Here is an 18,456-nt window from a genome sequence, read left to right as displayed (position 1 = left end):
TCATAATGTGATGCATGCTGTGTGCATCAAAACGAACTGACATCTCAGCATACAAAAATTCCAGATCCAACTTGAAAAAACATGTAGTGGTAAGTGTCACAAAGATGCTTATATTTGAACACTAATAATGGAAATTTGGTAACTATGGGCACTTTTCCCTTATTGTAATATTATTTCACACACTGTCCGAGTGTTTTCCTCATCATAGGTGCTCATGTGCAAGCAATGACAAATCATTTGAATCCTCCAAGCAACACACGTCCATGAACAAATGTTCTTTTTTTTTCTTCTTTTTTTTTCACAAAACGAAACAAATTGAATACCCTAATGTGACATCTTGCATTTATATACAAATCTGGACAAACACCTGTCTGAAGTGTAGAAAATACATACAAATAAAAACAGGGTTGTTTTTTATCCTACCTAAAGAATGCATATAGGCTACTTATAAAAATATAAGAACACAGCATGTTTTAAAAAGAGCTCTGGTTAGCCCAGCACACCATTAATGTACACTGTTTAACCACTAAACACACACACACACACACACACACACACACACACACACACACACACACACACACACACACACACACACACACACACACACACACACACACACACACACAAACACACGATGTTTAAATGAACAGCCAAAAACGCATTAAAAGTGTTCTGTTTTTAGTTGAAAACAATGTTGCATACACAGGCCTTTACTGTCCATCAGGAAGAAATAAGTATAATATCCAAAAAGATTGAGGTATCATTCATGTGCAGTGCACTCATTTTTCCCTCATTAAACTGTTCCTAAAAATAATTTATTTGAAGAATATGTTTGAAATATACACTCGCAAGAGATGAAGACTTCAGTCAAATCAGTAGCCTAATAAAAACTTGTTTATTCTACATGGAGCTGGTTGCATGTTAAATAGATATTTATCAAAATTGAATGTCATTCCAATACTTTATTTCTTCTTCTGTAGAGCACAAAAGGAGATGCTTTGAAGAATGTGTCTCAAAATATCTTCTTTTCTGTTCCATATAAGAAAGAAATACAACCCAGGCTTAATTGGAAAAACATGTCAATGCTTGATGACACATTCAAAGTGACAGTGAGTGGCACTAAAAGCATGTTCAGTTTTATATGAAACAGATGATCATGCATCTAGCAATGTTTTTTTTTACACTGCTCATTCTATAATATGTTAATTTTATTGAATGCTTTTCTGCTAACTGTTGTATTCACAATATAACAATGGAAAAAATACAGAAGTGAATGATCCATATGGTAAAAAATGAGCTTTTTACACTGTTAAAGACTTGGATTCCCATCCTAAACATAGACAAAGTTTCAAAAACTAAGTTGGACGTTTGATGGAGTATTTCTGTATCAAAAATACTCCTTCCGGTTTCTCACAAGTTTCTGAGAGTTTTTTTCGAGTATGGGTCGGCTTGACGACGATAGAGCGGAAGGTCCTTGTATGGGCTGTACAGGCTCCCGGAAAGGTGCGTGCGCGCGTGACTAGATGCACGCCGCCCATAAACAATGCTCTCAGGTGCAGCAGATCCACTAGTCCGTGCAACACTTCTGTCGCGCCGCGCTCAGGGAAATCTGGCAACCGCACGAACGCGAGTTCTTTCTCGCGCGCAGATGATCTGAAAACACCAAATAAACAAGTAGGCTGCATTTTATCAATCTCCGTTTGAGATGTTTTGCTTAAAAGTGTAATTTAGTCTGACTGTGTTGTGTCAGGACGGTCAGGATTCACGAGCCGCTTCACTGAACTGCTGTGAGCTGTGAGCTGCTGAAATAGGCCAATCAGAGCAGAGCTAAACATTAATATTCATGACTCTTCCAAATAAGGCAGAAACAGAGCATTACATCCTAGGGACAATTTATAGGGTTGTAAATGGACCTGTAAAACTGTATGTGGACAATTTTGCCCTTAAATAAGCCACATACCCTCTATGTAGATATCAGAGAACAATTTAACATAATGTTTCAAATCATTATAGGGCACCTTTAAGGAAGAAATTGGTTTTCAGCTATCTCTTGAAGTCAGAAATGCAGATACAATGTCCAGTGAGTTGTGCCAAGTTAATGCTATATAATGTTTGAAAATAATGTACACATTTTTTGTAGTTTACATTGAACTAACCCTGCCCAAAACATAGATGATAGTGTTTCTAGGCACAGGTGTGGTGGTTTGGGTAAGTTTAAGGGTAAAGTTAGAGACAGGTGTGGTGGTATGGGTCAGTTTAAGGGTTAAGTTAGAGACAGGTGTGGTGGTTTGGGTAAGTTTAAAGGTAGAGTTTGGGTCAGGTGTGGTGGTTTGGGTAAGTTTAAAGGTAGAGTTTGGGTCAGGTGTGGTGGCTTGGGTAAGTTTAAGGGTTAAGTTAGGGACAGGTGTGGTGGTGTGGGTAAGTTTAAGGGTAAAGTTTGGGTCAGGTGTGGTGGTATGGGTCAGTTGAAGGGTAAAGTTAGGGACAGGTGTGGTGGTGTGGGTAAGTTTAAGAGTAAAGTTAGGGACAGGTGTGGTGGTGTGGGTCAGTTTAAGGGTAAAGTTAGGGACAGGTGTGGTGGTGTGGGTAAGTTTAATGGTAAAGTTAGGGACAGGTGTGGTGGTGTGGATAAGTTTAAGAGTAAAGTTAGGGACAGGTGTGGTGGTATGGGTAAGTTTAAGAGTAAAGTTAGGGACAGGTGTGGTGGTATGGGTAAGTTTAAGAGTAAAGTTAGGGACAGGTGTGGTGGTGTGGATAAGTTTAAGAGTAAAGTTAGGGACAGGTGTGGTGGTGTGGGTAAGTTTAAGAGTAAAGTTAGGGACAGGTGTGGTGGTATGGGTAAGTTTAAGGGTAAAGTTAGGGACAGGTGTGGTGGTATGGGTAAGTTTAAGGGTAAAGTTAGGGACAGGTGTGGTGGTATGGGTAAGTTTAAGGGTTAAGTTAGGGTCAGGTGTGGTGGTATGGGTAAGTTTAAGGGTAAAATTAGGGACAGGTGTGGTGGTATGGGTAAGTTTAAGAGTAAAGTTAGGGACAGGTGTGGTGGTATGGGTACGTTTAATGGAAAAAGTTAGGGACAGGTGTGGTGGTGTGGGTAAGTTTAAGAGTAAAGTTAGGGACAGGTGTGGTGGTATGGGTAAGTTTAAGGGTAAAGTTAGGGACAGGTGTGGTGGTATGGGTAAGTTTAAGAGTAAAGTTAGGGACAGGTGTGGTGGTATGGGTACGTTTAATGGAAAAAGTTAGGGACAGGTGTGGTGGTATGGGTAGTTTAAGGGTAAAGTTAAGGTCAGGTGTGGTGGTATGGGTAAGTTAAGTGTAAAGTTAAGGTCAGGTGTGGTGGTATGGGTAAGTTAAGTGTAAAGTTAGGGACAGGTGTGGTGGTATGGGTAAGTTAAGGGTAAAGTTAGGGACAGGTGTGGTGGTATGGGTAAGTTTAAGGGTAAAGTCAGGGACAAGTGTGGTGTTCCCTTACACCTAACCCTACTCTTGAACTTACCCATACCACCACACCTATCCCTAACTTTACCATATTTACCCCTATCCCACCTCAATATCAGCAGAAGTGTATTGCAATACAATATGAACACAAGTACATTATACTTTTATTTATTCATTTATTTATGTAAGTACATAGTAGATCAGGCCACTTAATATAAAAGGGGGACCATCCTTTTTTAAAATCATGCACTATGTAAAAGTGTTCTATTAATTGATAGTCTGCTGCTTTAATCACCGTTTGAATGGAAATTAATTAAAATGTTGGTGCTTTCTTGTCTCTGGTGTTCATTTCAGCTTGAAACTTCAGGTAATTGTTGCTATGTTTTTGGAGTTTTACAAAAATATGCATAGAAAGAGACATAATTCAATTAGCCAATATTGAAGTAATGCCATGAGGGGGAGTAAATGATCACATATTTTTCACTTTTGGGTACTCTGTCCCTTTAGGATCGCATGTCCTTCTGAATACTATATTGTATTTTGACTGAGATATATTAATTTTGTCTGATGGAAAATATAACATTTAGTAATTTATAACCTAAACAAAATACCAAAAACCAAAACAATAATCAGTGCGTCTTTAAGGTTTATTCAGATTCCTAACCCTAATAATGAGCAGTAACACTAGTGTTAATTGTCTTAGCAAACTAAAATTTAGCTTGCCTTGTGTGGTAACTCGAGCCTGGTTTAATATCAAGACAAGGCAAAACCAAAGGCCTAGTAGACTCACCCTTAAGGGAAAAGGGTACATGTTCGCAGCTTTAGGGATGTGTCGCCACCATTTCAAGCTTTGTTAACGGCGGGATCTGAGACCATAAAACCCATTTCAGAGGCGATGACAGCCAGATTTACTGTAAAGTGCTGTCTCCAGGGTGAGGGGCTCAAACTGGAAGGGTGGGAGAGAGTTGCTGGCTAGGTTTTCTCTTTTGCACATCTTGTGCAAAATCAATTCAGAGCGGTTCCCCTTCTTAAGGTTGGGGGAGCTCTGCTACTACCCAGTGACTCATTGAACCTGCCTTCCATGCCCAAATCAAACACAGCAGGCACATTTGTCCATTTTCCTGCCCTTTTTTTTTGGAGCCTTGTGAATATGCTGAAACACATTCCTAATGCCCCACCCTCAGAATAACCTCTGTTTGACTACCACTACAGCCTCCATTTTGTTAAGCTTGTACAGCTGTGAGTGATAGTAAATGGAAAAGTTAGAGAAATTATTGCATTTCTTAGCAACCACAAATATCGCAGCCCAGCTTTAAATTGTTTTTTGAGACAAGTCTCTGAGTGCCTCAGAAAATGGCACATCACGGTAACGTATTGGTCAGCGTTAAGACAGCGCACAGACATATACATCCTCCCAAGTTAAGATTTATCTAAAGCACCTTGTCCGTGACAGTCACATGTAATGCACAGCAATGCATTAAGCTTGAAGGAGAAGTGTCAGCTTGTACGTTCCATCAGAGTGAATACATATCATCAAACACACACACACACACACACACACATACACTGTTGTCTAGGGCCAGGGACAGTAAATCACACTGCTAACGAGATGGTCTGCCCTCTGGCTACTCTGCACTGCTATTTATCTAAGACTTGGCAACCATTTGGATTATATATCGGCCCTGCGATGTAAATGTACTCATGAGATGTGGTGCCATATCACACTTGAGTTAGGAACCCTATAGGTTTGCTTCTAGAGTTTGACACATTAAAGAGCACATTAACGGAAGATGCCCCATTAATCGGATCTAAATTAATGTTTTTATCATTTTTGTTTGAAAGTCTTATGATTCAGCATTAGTTAAGGAGAAACTGGAGTCGTAAGAAAAATGCCATTTGCTCTGCATTGTGATAGCTTTAGAAATGTTTTCTATTACATGCTTATTACGTAGGTAGCCTATAGCACATCACATATAGTTTCATGGTATTTCTTTAAAGGTGCTGTATGTAAGTTTATACTAAAGCATACAAATACCATAATATGTTTGTAGATATGTAGGAAACATGCCAAATACACCTACTTGTTTTTTTTAGAAAAACAATCCTACAGCCAGTTATTGTACTTTTATATGTGCGTTCTGTGTGTCAGAATCTCTGTTTTTGTATTGTCTGTTTGATAATGCACGTTGCCAATTGACCCAATAGTATTGCAACATCACAGGTTGCCAGTTGGCGTAAAACACAGCGTATTGTTGCCATAAAAGCCAACAAACCAAGTGGGTCCGGATCGCAGATTCTACCCAACCTAAAAAGCCTCTGTATCCATCTAATAATCTCTATGAACGAGAGCATATTAAGATGCAGATAATCAACTCATCAGCTTACAGTATTGCTTTCATTGTCAATTGCACTTGCTCCAGTTTGCGTGTCCTGAAGCTGGCGACCCGCGTGAGCGTCGAGTCTGAGGGGGCGGGGGCAAGGGCAGGGAAACAACGATCTCCAATAATTTAAATTTGGACTGCAGTACCTATTACAACCACTAGCTGTCAATCCTACATACCACACCTTGAGATTCCATTGTAATTTACAAAGTGTTGATCTAACAAAGCTTTTAAAACAATGCCCACAGTACTAAAGTTGAAGAAGATGCCGATAACCCAGCACAGGAAAAACACTTACTGCTACAATTTACAGGCCACTGCTTTTTATTAGATTTCCTGCAGTCCATGGGGGCCACTTACATCTTGGGTAAAATGGTGAGCTTCTTAAAGATAATGTAATTAGTGGCCTTTAGTTCGTAGTTTCATTTCAGTGGTCTCTCTCTTAGGCTACGGGCCTTATTCTTCAGGGAGCAGGACACCCCACTTTTTCATATGAGGCTTTAGTACAAGGGAGACTAAGAGAGAGCTAATCTAGCATAGTGTGGAAAACAGTAATTTGATGTGGGTTTTATATCATATATCCACATATTAACACTGGCACATTGCCATCAGTCACAAGACAAACCGTGTTTGAATATACGTCGATGTAAATTAAATTTGAGAGCTGTGGTAGAAGGCAAGATTTATGACATAACTTCAGTTTTGGTCTCCTCATCAGATAAAGACATTAGTGTAGCACAAACATGTGGACTGCTTTATGGTGCTTTAGGATCATTGAAGCTTCAAAGTCTTAAAATAGCCAGTATACAATTCTGTAAAATTCACTTTTGGTTAGAAGAAAAAAAAAAAAAAATGTATGGGTAAAATACATTTTACCTTTTTTTGGGTAAAATATTACCTTATGGGGAAAAAAGCTTAATTTTATTGAATGTCCAGTCTTTAGTATTTATGAGGATCTATTAACAGAAATGCAATGTAATATGCATAACTATGTTTTCAGTGGTGTATAAAGACCTTACATAATGAGCCGTTATGTTTTTATCACACTAGAATGAACCATTTCTATCTACATAAACCCGGGTCCCCTTACAGTAAAATCGCCATTTTGTGCTGCCATGTTTCTACGGTAGCCCTAAATGGGCAAAATGCTTTACAGAGTGTTAGCTATTATCTGCTGTCTCAGACGACATCTTTGTCCTGTGTCGGCCACCATAGCTTCTCTATGTGCTTCGAAAGGGAGTGGTGAGAGATTGGCTGTTCATATTCACAACATCACCACTAGATGCTGCTGCAATTTACACAGTACGCCTTTACAAGTTTTTAAATAAAAACTACACTTACAGATAATACAATATTACTGAAATAAATGGCCATTTATACTGTACTTAAACAGAATGCACATTCACAACCATGTTTCTTAACACACTTAAAAGGATAGTTCACCCTCAACTTGTTCCAAACCTGTATGAGATTATTTCTTCTGCTGAACACAAAATAAGTTATTTTAAAGAATGTCGGTAACAGTTGACGGTCCCCATAATAGGATCAAAAATACTATGGAAGTCAAGTGTTTGCTCATCAACTATATTTCATTTAAGAATAAACTATTCTTTTAAGTATACTTTCAAAAAGTGTAATTTGTAATAATTGTAAAAATGTTTCCATACAGGCAGATAGTGATAGGAATTTCAGTCAAGACATCCTCTGAAACAGACAGATAGCAAGGAGCCTGTTCTGTCAGAATGCCCTGTGTGTGTGGGTGGATGTATGTCTGGAGGGGTGCCGGAAAAGCATGAACTTATGTAATGTAAACACACACACACACACACACACACACACACACACACACACACACACACACACACACACACACACACACACACACACACACACACACACACACACACACACACACACACACACACACACACACACACACACACAGGTAAATATTATGTTTGTGCTCACACATATGAAAGGTTGAGAGAGAAGTGTGACCCTGGTATGTGAATGTAATGTTACATTTTTAACATACAAATATGTTAACATACAAAGTCTTACTTATTACCTCTTTTTAGAATCGCAGGTCAACACAAACAATACATGGTTTTATTTCACATTGCATGGTTTACCATAAACTCTCTCATATAGCAGATCACATTTTAGTGAATTGGTTTATTTGGATAGTTCATTCGGCGCATTTGAGATGTTTGATAGTGAAATGTTTAGTTTAAAGCTGATGCTTGATGTTTTATGGTGTATTTTATTCTGTTTAAGTTGAATGCAGTGAACCTATTTGAGATTGTTCGTTCATTTAAATACTAGAGATATTGCCCTCAATGTAGCTATTAAATTATGTAAACAATGAGTTGGCAAGCTACAGTTTCCAAATAGCTATTTTCATTTTAATATTCTTAACATTTTTAACATGGTCACTATAAAGCTTTTGAGTCATTTTATTTCCATAGTGTGAATATTAATAATAATAATTATCCTTAATAAAAAAGAAGACTTTCTGTTGCAAGAGAGAGAAAAAAAAAGTAGTTGATTTATGGCCTCGGGTGTGACATGTTGCGTAGCTAGGCAACTGTATTCATGTTCCATTCTGTTGATTAAACTTTTAGCATGTTTTTTATGGGCAGCACATAAACATTCCCCGGTAACATATCCGGACTCAACCAGACCTGGGAACATGAAGGTATCTTTTGTTAGAGAGGATGACTTGAAATGAGAAACAGCAGTCTCGTAAATTCAAGGTCTTCAGAGACCTTCAGAGGCTGCCCTGATTATTGAGGTTATAAATAAGGCCAGTACAGGCTGTAATTAATCCTGTGTCTTCCTCTTCTAGACAATGGGGAATTCTGTTTGATTTGATTGGAGCAAAATGATCATTTTCGATTTCCACTGGGACATTTACACTCTTTAGCAGGTTATACATAAGAGATCATGTACAGCCAGCTGGTCACAATTGCAAATTAAAACAAAGGCAGGGTAATCAGGATTTGCAGCAAGTTTGTTAAAAGGAGTTTAATTCGCGACCAACTGGTTGTACATTATCTCACTTTTTATGTGGCCGCTTCCAAAATAAATAAATATTTGGAAATACATTAAATATTGTTCTGGGTTGAAACAATTGTATGTTTCTAGACTAGATTTACTAACAGCTCACGCCAGCACAAACCCTCTTTTGCCGTTCAAAATGGCTGTCAGGATTTACTAAAGACGCAGTGAAAAATTAGCGCTGAAAAGGCATGGACAGGGTTATTTTTGTGGCTGGCATATGCACTTGTAGGGGTGTCCCTTTCAGATGCAAAATTTATGGGAGGAGAGTATTTAAATGAATCACGCAAGGAGATATACTAAGGTTTGCTGTTAAATAAATAAATAGCCCATCTTCCTGGCAGAGGCTATTTACACTAACTTCACCCACCACTGTCCATTTAAAGCCACAATAGGTCATTTTTCAACGCTAGAGGTTGCTTATTCAAAACAAAGGTCTAGCTTGATAATTTATGAAGACGAGATAAGAATAAGTGTGTTGAGCTACATAAAAATTATTTGTTTTCTGTCAATAAAAGTATCCAAAGTGTTGCTCCACTGCCTAATAAAAAACATAATATCTCACAGCGTCTGTGGTGTTTCCATGGTTTCTACAAAATAAAACCGAAAATCGAGGGTAACGTGGGTATGATGTAATTGATAGGTGACCATGGACATGGTCCTGATTAAAATGTCTAATTTCTCTGGATTTAAATATATATATATATATATATATATATATATATAGCAGGTAACTATGAAGAGTTTCAAATCAATCAGTATCATTTTAGTCAGGATATTGCCTAAGGAAACAAGGCAGTAGACAGCAAAGCAGTAGTTTTTTTTTTTTTTTTTTATCCTAAACTGAGTCCGATTTGAGTTCTGCTCAGACAAGTTTCTTTCTCAGACCACACACCACATCCATAGGGCTGTACTTGTTAAGATCTGGAGCCAAAGCCAAAGCCAGTAACTTTAATGCTAACATGAAGGGCAACAAATTCGAGTGTAAAGCAAGGCTGAATAAAATGACTCATCATCTAGTGCCGCTGAAACAATGAACACTAACATGCTGAGAATGGCTACAATAGGATGTCTTGAGCTAACATATACATGTCAGTCTGAGGTATTAATAATTGTGTTTTAAATATAATGGAATGTTTTGGCTTTACTTAATTTTTTTTTAAAGACACCTGTTATGCATTTTGATTTTAACTTTATTAAAATCCAGTGATAAAGTCCACACCAAAGGGAGATAACCTTTCCAAATGAGTCTCAGACTACACTTATACAGACTATAATATGTATAGACTATACAATGTATAGCCTGGGAATATACACAGAAAACACAGTTTTTCTCAGTTGGTTTGGTTCATTTCTCAAATAAACCTTAGCATTTGTAAACCAGTGCATTTCTCCAAAGAGATTACCTGCAAAAGCCTGTTACTTGCTCGAATCCATAGTTCCATAGTTCAGTTTTTATGTCAATGAACATATCAGTGCCATCAGAATAAGTCTGTGAAATTGTTCACAAACAAGTCAAAATGCTTATCCTTTATCCAACAGTGTATACTCTGACAGTATTTTCTGATGTAAACTACGGTGATGGCTTTGGCGACTGACAGAAAATGCACAAGGCTGAACTTTTTCTGTATGGCAAAGATTCATTTCAACAATACAAATTTGCACATTTCTTTATGGGGGATACTGAAAGCAAGAGACTAGTTTCACTTTTGGTGTTGGTCTGACAACAAATTACAGTACAATGTCATTGTGACACAGAAAAGTCAAGAAGTGTATGTATCTGTATGCATATATCTGTATAAAGTATATTTACTGTCAACTGTAAAATGTGAGTGGGCTACTGTAACATGACACATTACAGTATTGTTGGTGTTCTGTCTACGAATGTTTGAATGACAGAGGACATGGTTGTTCTCCCAACATTTGGCTGCGCCTTTGACCAGCCTGTGCCTTTATTTTATCGGAATGTGCCTACAGTACTGTATGTCATTGGCCTCTTCTAACTCCTCCACTGTTTTGCTCTCTACCCTTCCTCCAAGCATCCTTGTACTACTCTTCTTTTTCCTGGCTGTTGATCCTGTTAATTTCCTTGTTTTTCTATTATCAGAAGTTGTTCTCTGTCTACCGAAAGGTCATGAGATGCACCTCTGAGCTTTTTTGGAAAACTGGTTGATCTAATGCTTTACACCCCCCTTCATTAGTTAAATACAAGATTTATCTGTGCAATTCATAATTTCAGGACACTTAAAACATGTGAATATAAATGTATAGAAAATATGTTCGACAGATTATGACAACTACTTCAGCATTTTTTGCATTTAATGACTTGCACAATGAACTAATGCCTAGATGCTTTTAAATAACTAGTATAATATATTAACTCTTTCCCCACCATTGACGGCAATTTACAGCGTTTTATGTTATCAGTGTTATATTGTAGAGAGTGCTATTACGCATGTTCTGAAATCAAAATACCGACCAAGAATGAAATCATATGCAAGTCAAGCCAAGTCAAGTCAACTTTATTTATATAGCACTTTTACAATGACAATTTTTGCAGCTTCACAGTGTTAAACTATTGCATTAAATATAAATTAAATATTGCAACAAAATTTGATTCGGCTGTACAGTCGTTCTGGAGAAAACGGTGATGTTATCAGCTTATTTTAATTTATAAAACAGCAATCCAGAAAAATGGAGCACGGCTGGAAGAAAACAAAATTGGAGGTTTCTCGCAATTTGTGGAAAGAGAGCTTGATTGCATACAGAAATGCTAGATCTGCTTATTTCTCGACTCTCTTAGAAGAAAACAAACGCAACCCTAGGTATTTATTTGATACAGTGGCTAAATTAACCAAAAAAAGATTCAACTTTTGATGTTTGGAAACAGCACAGCAGTAATGACTTTATAAACTTCTCTACTAGTAAGATTGATAATATTAGGAATAAAATTAAAGTAAATGCATATGTAAAATAACACAATCATCAACATTAAATGGCATCAAAATCTAAACAAATTCAATTAAATGTCGACACAGGACGAGATAAAGGACCGTGCAACCCAATCTAATGGCAATTCGTACGTAATTTATGATATGGCTAAATCATAAGTATTTGGCGATCAAACTTAATCATAAGTTTGTGTGATTCTATACGAATGACCTAACCTGACCTAATCTAACCTAACTCTGCCCCTAACCTACCTGTCACTTTGATTTAGACAAATCGTACGAATTCATACAAGTGAGGTTGTAAATACAGACAAATTGGTTGTGAGATAGCATTCGACTGTGCAACCTTAGCGGGTTTTGATAGACTCGATGTACTCCATTTGTGCTTAAGATGATCATTCTGAATCTGATCCAGAAGAAGTCACATAAAAATGTGATTTCCTAAAACGAGACAAAGTGACAAAGTATTTATTTAAGCTAGAAGTGTTTTAATTTTTAAGTAGAGGCTCCATTCTTTATTTTGATATACTGCATGTTCTGATATCCATGCAACAAAATAATCAAAATAATCAGGAATTTTTATTATTATTATTGATCCAAAATGCTGGCTCTGGTTTAGGAGCTTTTTTCAAAAATGCTATTGGGGAAAGAGTTATGAACAACATAAGAAATCGACATTGTAGGAAACAGCAGACAATAGTGAATAATCAATTGCTTGAATATATCAAAGCACTGGCAATTTGTTCAAAACAATGAGAAATTGTTTTTATGATGTGCACAAGTGACTATGATGTGTTTGACAATTTCAATTGTGATATGAGAAATGCACCAAAGTGACAAAGAGGAAAAACTGCAATTTGTTGTAACTTACTATATCAAGTAAATGTATTCTAGCAGACCCCCTGAAAAATAATACAATCAAATTATGAACTTAAATTAGCAAAATATATACACTTTAATAATAGCCAGTTTTGTTTGAGGCACATAGATGTGATATAAGTAGATATCCAAACTGTATAACCACTTTGTTTTCTATTTAATAATCAGTACTTTTATACTATTTTTTATACTATTATAATCACTAAATATATATATATAAAGCCTGCTAAATAGCATTTTAAATTTGGCATTTGTGATGTTGATTTTGTCAGCAAATTGGAAGAGCAAAACATTTGCACTCAAAAGATTGACAATGCATTTAAAAGATGTGCAATGCAATTTCAGCACATTCAGAGGTTCATTAAACTCCCTTGGTGATATTTTGTAAATGGCTTTTTTTGTTTTGGTACAATACAACGCAACTGTTGCAAAACTGTTTGTGTGTGAATCCATGTATGCTTGTATGTGTAAGCAGGCTTTGCCTTCATGTGTGTTGTGGTGTGACTTCAGGGGTGCGCACACACACAAATACACCACGACCAAACCCCGCGGCTATCCCTCTAGCCGGACAGAGAGATGAAGCTCTTTTAGGGCAGCCTTGTTTCCCGACAACCTAACTGGCCTCTTTCTTTCTCTCCATCTCTCTGCCCTCTTCACCCTCCCTCTCTCTCTCTCTCTGACTAGCATAGCTGCGGTCTGGGTCCAATTAAAATGCACGACGCTCCAAAGCTGAAGCTGGTCAGCAGTTGTGTCAGGAGACTTGGGCTCTGACTGATGATAGAATTATCAGGATGTGATAGACTACAGTTCCCTGGCCTGCATCAGAGCGGACGCTGCTCCAATACAAACGTGCAGCGCTATCAGTGCTTGGTGGAGGGGCCATCACTGCTGATGACATGATTAAAACATTCTTTGTGTGGTGGGAAAAAAAAAGGTCTTGAAGAGAATAGAGAACATGTTAATGATGTCCAATTGGTCAATGTGTACTGAAATACAGCAAATCAGACAATGCAGCATTGAATACTATATCGGACTTGTCATCTCTTCCAGCAAATCAAAATAAAACATGAATTCATGCTGAGGGAATCTATCGGATATGAAAAGATAGATAGATAGATAGATAGATAGATAGACAGACAGACAGACAGACAGAAAGACAGACAGACAGACAGACAGACAGACCGACCGACCGACCGACCGACCGATCGACCGATCGACCGACCGACCAACAGAAAAGAAAAGAAAAGAAAAGAAAAGAAAAGAAAAGAAAAGAAAAGAAAAGAAAAGGAGAGAATAAGAAAAGAGTACATTCCCTAGCAAATTTATCTCTTTGCAATATCAGGGGACAAACAGAATGCTTGCCAACTTCTAGTAAAATTTTCAGTGACTTTGTGGTCCAAAAGCATCTCGTTGTCCTTCAACAATGTGGACGTGTGCAGAAATATGGACCATGAGCGGCAACCTAAAACTGTGTGCTCAGCCTTTGTGAAAACTGTACCCACACAACTTTTTATAGGAAAGGAGGGGTCCAGGAAAAAAATAGTACAAAGTGCCTTTCCATCCCAAATAGCTCCTTGTTTTTCTCTGCCTAACCTTGAAATTGATGCTATTAATCCAAGATACGTTTCAGCAATTTTTTGAAAATATCTGCATTCATACACTCACTTTATATTCAGTTTTTACACGAGATCGCGAGTAACAAACCAGTACCAAGTTTTGAAAACCTTCCTACACAGGAGATTTATGATCAGATGTGCAATGCGGAAAATATAGCATGACTAGATACAGTACTGCATTTGCCCATGGTGATGTTTATCACTAGACTCCAGAGTGACTTCTCTATAGTGACTGACTGGCGAGCGTATAAGAATACGTTTCTAAGAAAGGATCATGTGTACCTCCGAAGTCTGGCCGGAGACGGATGTCATACCCCTTCAGCAATTTGTCCACTGTCGTCTTGGCCACAGATATTCCGGTATTTCCGGTGGAGGTGCTGCAGGAGAGAGAAATGAGAGCGCTTTTTGTCAAAATTCAGCGAAAAAAACAAATATACAGCTTATAGCAAATGTGTTTATTTTATAGCAATGCCTTTTGTATTCATTCAGAAAGATGCTTTGTAGATTTTTTTTTTTTACTTCAGTGTTTGGCCTAACTGCCACTCCGAAGAGGCTTATTTTTAGATCAATATAACCACCACATAATCATTAACATAAATCTATTTGATTGAATAATTCATTGTTTTCCAGAGTGTAAAGCGTTACTGAAAGAGCCATTGGATCTTAAACAGTATTTAAAAAAAAAAAAAGTCTGTTTGCTGAAACGAACAAAATCCTTCAAACATCATATTGTTATATAGGGGTGGTCAGTTCAACAGGTAACTTTGATGACTGTTATGATTGGGTTTATCTGGTTCACACATCAAGGGTTTTCAATTGGGATCCTAGGACCTCTGAGGGTCCTAACAAATAGTTGACGCATAACATGTTGTACATTTTAGGTTTACCTTTTAACAATTTGGACTTTATACTTCATTGAAGAGTTGTGTGAAGTGAAAGACATTTCGAGCAATTAGTCTCAAATAGTATAAGGCTGTATGCTAAATAATTAATCATAAAAAATAGTTTTCAATGCAGAATAGCATGTTACACAGCTTACCAAAAGTAATGTAGTGTTGCCTTTAAAATAGAAGGAAAAAATAATTTACATATTTAATTAACTATTCATGCAAATTATAAATTGAAAGTATTTGGTGTCCCAGGTTGAAAATAATGTCTATAAAGGTTCAATACCTCCTTTTTTGAGGCATATCGGTGTTTTGACAACGGATAATTTGCACATGAAAGCCTATGTGGTTTCAAACTAATGCATTTGAAAATGTCATACCTCCTCCATGAACACTACACTTGAAATGAAAATAGTAAAACGTCAAAATGTAAAGGCCGCAACTGTTCATTTCAATGAGATTTAGTGAAAATCATAATAATCACGTGTGCGATGAGTAAAGACAGCAATATTGGACATATAATAAGGCTCGTCGTTTGTCTTACAGGTGTTCCAGATACACAGTATGAGATGGAGAAAAGATGTATGGATGCAGGATGCTCGGCCTCAGAGGCTTCAAAGCCACGTCGCATCTCAATGATCACCAGTGAACACATGCCATTAACCATTATTGACTGATAGGCGTCGTCGTTTTTATTCTTATTGGCTAAGAGATGATGGATCTCTTCTAACGCCAGCGACATGGTGGTATGGGTGGGGGTGGATCAGCACTGATCATTTGTAAATGTGTATTTCACTCAGTGGACCATTGCATCAAAAATACGTTGTTCACAGGTGTTGTAATACAAAGGGGGGAAACCGTGAGGGTTGCTACAACATTTTGCTTTTTTTTAAACATTTTTTGCGATTCAAAACAGCTCTGTCATGACCTGATTTCAATTGAAGCCAGAATACTGAGATGTCAGTCACTGTTAAATTGCAGGGCCAAGATGTAGAATAAGATTATTTATGTAACATGTAAGTTTTAAATATATTAAATTATTTATTCATTAATGTACTATTTAACTAGATAGATGATGATGATGATGATGATGATGAAAATAATAAGTTTATATGTATTTTATTTATTTATTTTTTTAATGTGGAATTTGTAATCGAAATAAACAAAAGAAATGACAGATTCCTAAAGAAAAATAGTTCGTTTTCAATCATAGGCCTATGCGCTACAGAATTGATACGAGCATGTTTCTCACACATATGATTTCTCTCTCTCTCTCTCTCTCTCTCTCTCTCTCTCTCTCTCTCTCTCTCTCTCTCTCTCTCTCTCTCTCTCTCTCTCTCTCTCTCTCTCTCTCTCTCTCTCTCTTAGACAGCAGTGCACACACACACACACACACACACACACACACACACACACACGCACAATTCGACTGTTTATTCAGGGAAAAAAATGAAATAAATGCCTTTGAAATGAACCATTATGTATGCTATATGCCTATCAGTGAATCTAAGTGTCTGTTGGGATTTGACCAATAAGTGGGTTCATTCATTCCACATTATAATTTCAGATATTTATAATTGTCTTACCTTTGTGCAAAGCAGACAAAGGACAAAGCCGCCAGAGCAGAAACAATTCCACATATTTTGTCTTCTTGAGGACCCAACATTTCCACAAATCCGTTTATTCAGTTTCAGTAATCCAACCGCCTGTGCTCCAAACTGATGTGAAAAAAGCAAACAAACAAAAAAGCAAAACAAAACTAAAGCAAACAAACAACCCCCCGAAAAAATAATAATCCAAAAGAATCCAACAGAAGGAGATGGGAGGGGGAAAAAGGCCAAATGAATGAGTGAGATCAAAGCACCAATGCACACATTTGTAATGACCCCGCGAAATAAAATAAAAAATAAAACAAATAAATAAATAAAAAATAAATAAAATAAAATAAAATAAATCTTTAATGGGTCCAAGCTGTTTTTCTTCAGCTATGGAAATCCGTGCAGGTCAGAGACCCCCTCGATCAAAACCAGAAGATCAGACATCTCTCTCAGCTTCGACTGGACTTCTGGGAAAGTGCTGGAAAGTCTTCTTCAACCAAACCATGGAGAAAAAAATAAATATATGATGATGAAAATAAAAAAATAAAAAATGGAAGGGAATCAATCTTCTTCTACACCTGTCGTCGCAATTTCCAGGTCCAAAGCTGTGGGCAAGCCATGGCTCCAGAGATGCTCCTTCAAAGAGGGGGGTGCTCCACAGTAAGTGATATTTTTATTTATTTCCCCCCTCAGCTATAAAGGTTGGAGGCGAAAAAAAAAAAAATGAAATCTGCATTCCCTACTGCTGATGGTCGAGATATTCCTCTCAAAGTCACTGGGGAGAAAAGATGCACATTTAAAGAAATGCAGCAGAGAATAACTGATGCAGACGTCAGAGCTTGTAGTCCATAGTAGAACCTTAAATGAAGCAGAAGCAGAAAAAAAACGAAAGAAAGAAAAAACAAAACCGTATGTACCACAATATAACGCTTGCAAATGTCCAAGCTTTGTCTAGCCTACTGGAAAAGCCCCCTTATCTCTCGATTGAATCCCCAAGCATGTTCCTGCTCTTGTTCAGAGCAAATGATGACACACTTCAATTGCAATAACACCTCCAGGAACCGCAAAAAATGATCAAGACTGGAACAGAAATCTCCGCCGCACACGCTTGGATTTCAAAAGAAGAGTAAACGACATGGTCCTTCTTGAATGTGCGGGATAAAATGCCGGTGTTTGTTGAAAAAATAAAAGCGAAAGCGAACTAAAGAGGAAAGGCAGTCTGTCCACGCGCTTGTCTCGCGGAGGAATGATGTCTGTACTTGTCGGCTCGCGCGCTGCAACCTATTAAAATGCTGCGAGAGTATCCCGGCGCATTTTCATGCATTTTCCCCACTTTTCCACATTCTTCAGCTCAACGCACCCTCAAAAAAAAAAAAAAAAAAAAAAAAAAAACTCACAAACTCACAAACGGCTAAATAATGACGGGCGAATACGATTTGGAAATCAGTGCCACTCTTTGCGCACGCTGACAGGTTGCGACATTTTATCTAGATTAAGGATCAAATGAAATTATAAAAATCATTGTGCATATTTGCACAAACAGATAAGAGGTGTGATTTTTCCCCCCCATGTATTTTTACTCAGTAGATGAGGGATGCAGGCATCTGCTGTCTAGTTGCTAGGCAACCATGCTAGCAGTGATGCAG

At 37.5% G+C, this 18,456-nt stretch overlaps 1 protein-coding gene across 2 annotated transcripts in view; it reads right to left on the bottom strand.

Annotated features, from left to right (window-relative positions):
- Positions 1 to 18,150, bottom strand: part of gabrb4 (gamma-aminobutyric acid type A receptor subunit beta4) — a 119,001-nt gene extending 100,851 nt beyond the window's left edge. The window contains exons 1-2 of one of the 2 annotated variants that reach the window (XM_067422782.1): positions 16,799 to 18,150; positions 14,608 to 14,702 (exon numbers count right to left, since the gene is read on the bottom strand). In XM_067422782.1, the coding sequence (XP_067278883.1) occupies positions 14,608 to 14,702; positions 16,799 to 16,878 (175 nt within the window). In that variant the 5' untranslated portion in view covers positions 16,879 to 18,150. The remainder of the gene's footprint in view (positions 1 to 14,607; positions 14,703 to 16,798) is intronic. The other variant, XM_067422781.1, reaches the window with a different exon arrangement.
- Positions 18,151 to 18,456: the final 306 nt, after the last annotated feature.

Source organism: Pseudorasbora parva, chromosome 18 (assembly GCF_024679245.1).
Source record: "Pseudorasbora parva isolate DD20220531a chromosome 18, ASM2467924v1, whole genome shotgun sequence".
Taxonomy (NCBI): domain Eukaryota; kingdom Metazoa; phylum Chordata; class Actinopteri; order Cypriniformes; family Gobionidae; genus Pseudorasbora; species Pseudorasbora parva.
Note: the sequence above shows the minus strand (reverse complement) of the source record. Positions and strands in the feature narration are given on the sequence as shown.